An 8,621-nucleotide genomic window follows, 5' to 3' on the forward strand; every position below is an offset into this window, starting at 1 on the left:
AGCAGTGAGGTGCTTTTTAATCTACAGAGAGGAAAGAGTTTATATGACTTTTCGAAAATCTGAAATGCTTCAAAGTGACTCAAAGGGTTTTGTGAAAGGTAGCGTGGGCTGGCCCCGCTGACAGGTAGAATAAGGCGTGGCACCTGTCAGGGACCTGCCAGACCCGAGGCCTCCCTCCCAGATTTCCCCCGGGAAGCGCCTCCTACCTAGAGCAGTGGGGTACTTTTTAATCTACAGAGAGAAAAGAGTTTATACAACTTTTCGAAAATCTGAAATGTTTCAAAGTGACTCAAAGGGTTTTGTGAAAGGTAGCGTGGGCTGGCCCCGCTGACAGGTAGAATAAGGCGTGGCACCTGTCAGGGACCTGCCAGACCCGAGGCCTCCCTCCCAGATTTCCCCCGGGAAGCGCCTCCTACCGGCTAAGGCGGCCTGGGCCTGCACACCGCAGGCGAAGACACTCACAGGTCCCACTGCACCATCTCACCCGCTCTCATCGTAATGCTCATTTGTGTCTCACGCGTCCTGTATTTCATTCAGATGCCTTCCTGCATCTCTACTCCCACCCCCTAACTAATTATAAGAGATTTGAGAAGACGTAAATATACAGGAAATATACACCAAAAAAGTCCTGGTAGCATTTGGATAATAAAATTTCAATACATTATAAACATGTACTAAAAAAGCAAACTATAGCAAAGTTACATCAAGGCTGGTAAAGTGAAGCTCCCGTGAGGGCGTGGGGCACTGGCAGGGGTCACTGGCCAGGAGCTGGGAGGTGTGAGCATTAGCCCCAGCAGGCTGTGAGGCCTTGGACCACAGCTCCTGTAGGAGCTGCAAGACCTTAGATAAATTATCCAGCCCAGGCTCCTGTCCTATAAAAGGAGAAACCCATTGCTAAGTCTGTCTCATTTTCCTCTGTAAGAGAGAACAGAACACGGTCACAGTCAAGGCCAGGTGGGATAGGAAAATGCTGTGAGGGGAGACCCGTGGAAGAACTAGTATCACGTCCTATGCCAGTGATGGCGAACCTATGACAAGCAAACTCATTTTTTTGGTTGATTTTTCTTTGTTAAATGGCATTTAAATATATAAAATAAATATCAAAAATATAAATCTTTTACTATAGTTGCAAATATCAAAAAAGTTCTCTATGTGACACGGCACCAGAGTTAAGTTAGGGTTTTTCAAAATGCTGACACGCTGAGCTCAAAAGGTTTGCCATCACTGTTCTATGTGGTCAGAGCCCACTTAGCGACACAGAAGCTCTTCCAGGCGCTCTCGTTGCTCCACCATTGTCACATCCCAGCCTGGGAGAGCTGAGCCACCTGCTCACCAACAGGTATGCAGACCTTTCTGTGGCAGCTGGGTGAACTTCTGCACTCAGATCTTCCCATCGATAACCTTTCCTCGTCTCACTGCCCGGGGCCTTACCACGGCGACTTCTAAGAGATTAGTCAACCTGCACCTTAAACAGATTCAACAGGCCAGGAATGTGCCTCCTTCATGCCCCACAATAAGTGAATTAGTCGCTGTGTAATTAATTAATTCAGCCCACCACCCTGTCAGAGAGGAGGACTTCCTCTACAGACCAGCTGACATCTGCATCTTTCCATTAACTTCAGTAAAAAATTACACACCGGTCTGGACCGTTTCAGGGAAGAACAGTCACTTCGACTTACATGGACGTTCCAATGCAACGAAGGCTGTGCAGGGGCTGAGAAAGAGCTCATGGACACCATTAGCGGAGATTCGCAGGGGGCTTTGTGGGAGAAAGGAAAGCAGACAGCAACTCCCATGCAGAAGCAAGAGGTGCCAGGAAAGCCCCTTCTACCCGTAAAACTCCCTTTCTGAAAGCCTTCTGGTGTCTCCGGAAGAGTAAATACCAACGCACTTAAATAGAACTAAACACATCCTCCCCCAGAACTCTGACTTCCCCATTTTAAGACAACGAGGACGATGAATTATTTAGTCAACCGGTGTGAAGCCATGAGTCATCCTATGTCTTTTTATGACAAGTTCTAAATACGGTTGAGTCTTCCTTCGCTTATCTTCGGATCCTCTCCTTTCCAACATCTCCTACGGACACCTCTGTCTACCTGAGCGACCACAGGGGCTTCTACCCCGGCACCTCTTCTCCCCGATCCACCGTAAATACCTACCACCTGGTTCATCTTCCAAAACTAGATTTCACCGAGTCTATTGTGGGAGACAGAGGCTCCTCACAGCCACAGGCTACGGCCCAGGTTCCCCAAGCAGGACCTGAAGTCCCCCAGTCGATACTGCGTTTATCACTGAGGGAAACGCACCTCCCTGAGTGTGGCTCCTCTGCGGGCCTTCGCCAGGCTTCCTCAGGCTATCAGTCAGCACAGCCGAGGGCCTGAGCTAAAAGTAGAAGGGGCAGGACTTCTGCTACTGAGAGATGAAGGGATCAGAATGACTGGAAATGACAAGTTCTAGGTTACACCATGGCAAGCGAGGACAGCAAGGCCTGAGAAACTGGGACATGAAAAAGGACCTTTATTTCAATATCACAATCCCCGAGAACTACGACCCTGGCAGGAACATCAGAAACAGTGAAAATGAACCAGGCACTAAAACGATCCAGAAAAACGGGGGGTGGTGTTCACGGCAGCGTTATGTATAGTAGCCAGGACACAGAAACAACCTACGTGTCCATCGTAGCATGAATAGATATAAAAGCTGTGGTATATGTACATCCAACAGAATATCAGTCAGCCATAAAAATACATTTTTATTGATTTCAGAGAGGAAGGGAGAGGGAGAGAGAGGTAGAAACATCAATGATGAAAGAGAATCATCGATCGGCTGCCTCTTGCACGCCCCACACTGGTGATTGAGCCACAATGTGGACATGTGCCCTGACCACGGATCGAACTGTGACCGCCCTGGTCAACACTCAACCACTGAGCCATGCCAGCCAGGTGAAATGTGCCATTTTAAACAGACCAAGTTATGAAATACTCACCGAGGACTATAAGATGAAATTTATAGCTATCTGTAAGATCCGCGGATTTCATTTCATATTCATCTTCATCCGATGATGTTAAATTGAGGATGGTGAGGTTACCTGACTTAGGGTCTAAATGAGCCCTCCCTCCAAAATGGGAGTAAGTTGTGACGTTAAGGTATGTACTCCATTCTGTCACCTTATCCTTTCCTTTTTTCCACATGACCTCTGTAAAGTTTACAGTGCTTGATGGCGACAAAGTGATATTCCCACCTATACTTCCATAACGCAGTAAGCTCTGGCAGCTGGTGAAACCTACGAGAGAGAGAAAAAAAAAGGTTAGGAAAAAAATATGATTGTTGAAAACAGAAAACCATCTTCCAAGACGCTCTATGGAGAAAGGAGTTGAATTTCGTGGTAAAAATTATTCATCAGCTACTTTGTGTGCTAAGCTGATAAACCGCCGACAGAAAGTATAGGAAGTAGATGCCTGACCAGGTAGAAACCACTCTTTTTCTTTTTCTTAATCCTCACCTGAGGATATCTTTCCATTGATTTTGAGAGAGAGGAAGGGAGGGGGAGAGACAGTGAGAGAAACATCAATGTGAGAGAGAGAGAGACATGGATTGGCTGCCTCCCCCCGCACACGCCCCAACCAGGGCTGGGGTTTGTGCCTGCAACTGAGGCCCGTGTCCTTGACCGGAATTGAACCCTGGACCCTTCAGTCCGTGGGCTGATGCTCTATCTACTGAGCCAAACCAGCAAGGGCTAGAATCCACTCTTTAACTGGGGCCCACAAAAACCCAGGAAGTGGAGTTAACATTGGTGGAGTACCCCCTACATGCCAGGCACGTGGGCAATGCTGGGAACATGGCAGCAAACAAGACGGCGTCGCTGCAGGGCCTCGAGGAGGCTCACTGGGTGGAGAGGACACAGAGGAGGCGAGGACAGCCACCTGGGCGGGGCCTTCCCCAGGAAGCCATGCTGAAGGAGGAGGGGAGTCGGCCAGCTGAGGGCTGGCTAAGGAGGGAGGACAGTGGGTGGAAGATAGAGGAAGCAGCGCTCCAAGGCCTGTCCCGAATCAAGGAGTGTGGTCTGTTTGAGGAAATAAAAGCAGTTCCCAATGTCTGGAACAGAGAGCCGGGGTGGGGGGGGTGGGGGGGGGAGCAGGAAGGAGGCTGCGGAGGCGGGCGGGGCTGCTCCGAGTGTGTGGGCAGGGGCTGGAGGGGTCAGGGAAGGATGCTACGGGCTTGGGACGTATCCTCATGGCAAAGGAGAGCTACAGAAAGGGTGTAAACGAAGACGAGCAGGACGCAATGTAAGTTTCCGCCGCTGACCGTCTGCAGAGCCGCCAGCGGTTGAGTGGCGGCAGAGAAAGCAGGACAGAGGCGGCGCAAGGAGCGGCGGACGGACAGACCAGGCCGGGACGCCCCCGGGAGTGGATGGACTGGAGAGGTTATCACAGGAGTTGGTGACTGGATGTGGGGATGGGGGGTAGGGAGGCTGTGCCGGTGGCTGTCGGGCAGCCCGCTTTCTTGGCTGACAGGGGAGCTACTGAGATCAAACCCAATGACAGGGAGCACGCCAGAGGGACGGTGAGGATTCCGGGACCGTGTGGCTGGAGCTGATTCAAACCTGTCACCAGCCCGTGGTTAACCTCTCTGATGGAAGATTTCAATGAGGGCCCCACCACCACCACACCCCAACCCAGTCATTAAACATTTATCACCACCACTAAGACCGGGGTATTCCTGATGCCCCCCGAAATGCGTTTAGCTGCATCTTGCTCCAGGCTTAACTTTCTTGTTCAAGAGAGAAGAACGGGTGTTAAGGGAAAAGACATTAAACTGAAATTTGAAGTTTTTGCCGAGCAGCAACCAGGGTAACCGCAAGAGCGTAGGAGAAATCAAGACATTCAATAACCAACTGTAGGCAACGGTGCCCAGTAATTTCAAGTGAGAAGCAAATATCCCCACCTGTCTATTTGCAAGGACGTTTAGAACCAACCCCCTTAGTTCAGGGAGACTGCCCTCAAAAAGACAGCAGCACCCCGGCCGAGTGCTGATCACGCACCACCTCCCGGATTCAACCACAGTCCGTGGGACGCAGGTCAAAGCAGCTGGATCCCAAGCGGAGCGTCTCCCACACACTTAGTGGGGCCTGAAACGCCTCTGAATGAGTGAATGAGTGAATGAACGAATGAACGAATGAGCGCGTAGGGTGGAGGCGGGAGAGAAGCGATGTTCCCTGAACTGTGAAACAGGAAAAAGAAACAAGCCAGGAACGGTGTGGAGAGAAGCGAGGAGGGCGGGAAGGGAGACGTAATTCTGAGCTGGGAGCAACTCTGAAGTGTATTCAAATTACTTCCATTTCACAGGCAACGGGACAGAGCACCCAGGAAAGTGACTGAAGGGCTCCACTCTTCCAGGTGTGTTCACGTCCTCCCGAGTCCCTCTGGAAACCCTCTGCGCGCCCAGGTGCACTGGGGATGCTACGTCCACTTTACAGATGGGCAAATAGGCCCCGGGGGCACACCAACTGCTCCGTGTCTCAGCAAGTTTAGGGCAGCAGAGGGACAGGACACAGGTTTTCTGATTCCCTGCTCAGCTCCCCTTTCACCACAGCCTGGTCCATCATTCATTCATTCATTCATTAATTCCGAAATACTCACTGGGCATCTATTTTATGTGGGAGAACCAGACAAGCAGGGTCCCTGCCCTCTTGGAGCTTACATTCTGGTAGAGACACCAGACTTCATACAAATAATTAGACAAACATCCAATTGCAGCTGTGGGAGGGGCCAAGATCTGGAAACAGCCCAAGTGCCCATCCAATGAATGGATTAAAAAGCTGTGGTACGTTTACACAATGGAGTACTACTCGGCCATAAAAACGAAGGGAATCTTACCCTTTGGCACAGCATGGATGGACCTGGAGAGGGTTATGCTAAGTGAAATAACCCAGCCAGAGAAAGACAAGTACCATATGATGTCACTCACATGTGGAATCTAATGAACAAAAGAAACTAATACACAAAATAGAAACAGACCCATGGATAGAGAGCAGACGGACAGCTGTCAGAGGGGAACGGGATTGGGGGCTGGGTGATAAAGGCGAAGGGATTAAGCAAAGAAAAAACCACCATCGATGCAGACACAGTATGGTGACTGCCACAGGGAATGGGGGTTGGGGGGAGGCAGGCGAGGGTAAAGGGGGCATAAATGACAATGAAAGGGGACTTGATGTGGGGTGGTGAACATGCACCACAGTATACAGATGATGTTATAGAACTGTACACCTGAAATCTATATCCTTTTACTAACCAATGTCACCCCAATAAATTTTTTTAAGGTAAATAAAAATGTGAGATGTAAAAAAGTGAGGGAGGGGAAAGGGGACAAGAGAGACTTAAGTGCAGGAAGGAGCAAAAGCCAGAGCAAATGCATCCATCCATCCGTCCATCCATTGATCCGTCCGTCCATCCATCCATCCGTCCGTCCATCCATCCATCCGTCCGTCCATCCATCCATCCATTCGTCCATCCGTCTGTCCATCCATCCATCCATTCATGCAAGGAGCAATCAAAGGGAAGTCATAGGGAAACTCAATAAACAGTTAAGCGAATTAACTAAACTGATACAGAATACAACTTAAATGCAGTCCAAGAGGCAGGAAAACTGGGGTCACCCCAAACGCTGAGTGCCATGGGACCTGGCTGAAGAACCATGACGCGGCAAGGACAGGCACAGACCTTTAACTGGAGCCGAAGAGTGGGTGGCCTGGGACCACTCAAGGCACAGTCGAAACAGCCCCCTTCCTTTCCCCTGCCTGCCTCGGGCACTAGAGCCAGACAAAGGGTCTGCTGGCTCCCCACTCCCCATCCTATCCCACCAGCCTATCCCCCGCTGTTCCTTCTGAGATGTTCCCTCTGTCTACTGCTTCCCTTTTAAGGCCAAGGGGGCGGCCCCCGCTAAGGGTGGAAACCTGTACCCTGTACCCACACAGGGACACCAGCCCCAGTGCAAGTCCAAGCCTGTCTGAGGCCTGGGAGAGGCGGCCTGTCACTGGTGCGGTTTCTCAGAGATGTGCCCACCACTCTTCGGGACTTAGGGAAAGGGCTTTCCTTAGAAATGCCTTTTTAAAGACTTCTTTCTCTCCTAAAGCACCCGTCCGGGGCAGGTGGCCTGCAGACGGCAGCAGTTAAGGTAAAAATTTATTTGAGGCAAAACAATAAAATCCCCTAATAGTTTCAGTACCCGAATGCATGCAGCGTGGCATTTCCCCGTGTGTATGACACTACGACGGGGGCTGGCTGAGGCCTCCGCCCGGCCAGAGGATGGCAGGGACCAGGGGCAGCTCTGGTTGCTTTGACACAACCTTGGCCCTCTCACTTCTCTGAAACCATGTCTCACTTTCAGCCCTTGGAGGACCTGCTCACAGTCCAGGCAACAAAGTCTCGGTTCAGACATTTACATACGGTGGGGGGGGGGGACCCACCCAGAATGACTGCGGGGGTGCTGGTACAAGTCATGTTTCATTAAGTTCATGAATATCCTCAGCTTAGTCAGACGCATGTTCCAGTTTTGGGGTGGAGACAGGCTCAGCAAGCATGGAGATGATAAAGAAGGACATGGGGGCCGGGGGGTAAGAGATCAACCGAAAGACTTGTGTGCATGCATCTAAGCATAACCAATGGACACAAGACACTGGGGGGTAGAGGAGGCCAGAGAAGGTCAAGGGGAAAAAAAAGGAGACAAATGTAATACTCTTTGTAATACTTTAAGCAATAAAACAAAATTTTAAAAAAAGAAAAAAATGATATATACAAATGAAATCATATCTTAAAAAAAATAAAGGACACGGTGTTTTACTCAAGGGGGTTTGCTGCAGCTCAATTCTTTTTTTTTTCTTTTCCTTCTTGCAGCTCAATTCTTTAACTTAGTTCTTAGTGAACCCAATCAAATGAGCTCTAGGCCAACTTAACCTCGACAACATTTAACAACGCAGCAGCACAAACATGCATTACATTTGGGGCTGACTGTGCGCCAAGCATCTTCTAAAAAGCTAAATCTAGCCTGGCCGGTGTTGCTTGCTGGTTAGAGCACTATCCTGGGCACCAAAGGGTCATGGGTTCGATTCCCAGTCAAGGGCACGTACCTGGGTTGCAGGTTCCATCCTAGGCCTTTGAGAGCGTGAGCAGGAGGCAACCAATCAGTGTGTCTCTCTCACATCATTCGATGTTTGTCTCTCTCTCTTCTCTCTCTCCCTCCCACTCTCTAAAAATCAATGGAAAATATACCCTCCAGTGAGGATTAACCCTCAAAAAAGCTAGATCCGGCCGGTTTGGCTCAGTGGATAGAGGGTCGGCTTGCGGACTGAGGGGTCCCAGGTTCGATTCCGGTCAAGGGCATGTACCTTGGTTGCAGCCCAGTAGGTACATGCTTCCTTCCCTCCCCTCCAAGCTGCTGCCTCTCCTCCCTGTACAGTCCATGTCAGTAGCCACTAACCACATGTGGCCTGTGAGCACATCACATGTGGTCGGTCAGTCCAAAATGAGACGTAGTGTGTGTGTGTAAAATACTAACCAGACGCTGAAGATTTAGTATGAAAAGGGGAATGTAAAAATCTCAAATTTAACCAGGCCAGTGTGGCT

At 50.0% G+C, this 8,621-nt stretch overlaps 1 protein-coding gene across 1 annotated transcript in view; it reads right to left on the minus strand.

Moving 5' to 3' along the window:
* CD58 (CD58 molecule) overlaps positions 1-6,695 on the minus strand; it is a 16,091-nt gene extending 9,396 nt beyond the window's left edge. The window contains exons 1-2 of the mRNA XM_006763052.2: positions 6,680-6,695; positions 2,987-3,358 (exon numbers count right to left, since the gene is read on the minus strand). Of these exons, the coding sequence (XP_006763115.2) occupies positions 2,987-3,358; positions 6,680-6,695 (388 nt within the window). The remainder of the gene's footprint in view (positions 1-2,986; positions 3,359-6,679) is intronic.
* Positions 6,696-8,621: the final 1,926 nt, after the last annotated feature.

This window comes from Myotis davidii, unplaced genomic scaffold, assembly GCF_000327345.1.
Source record: "Myotis davidii unplaced genomic scaffold, ASM32734v1 scaffold217, whole genome shotgun sequence".
NCBI lineage: Eukaryota > Metazoa > Chordata > Mammalia > Chiroptera > Vespertilionidae > Myotis > Myotis davidii.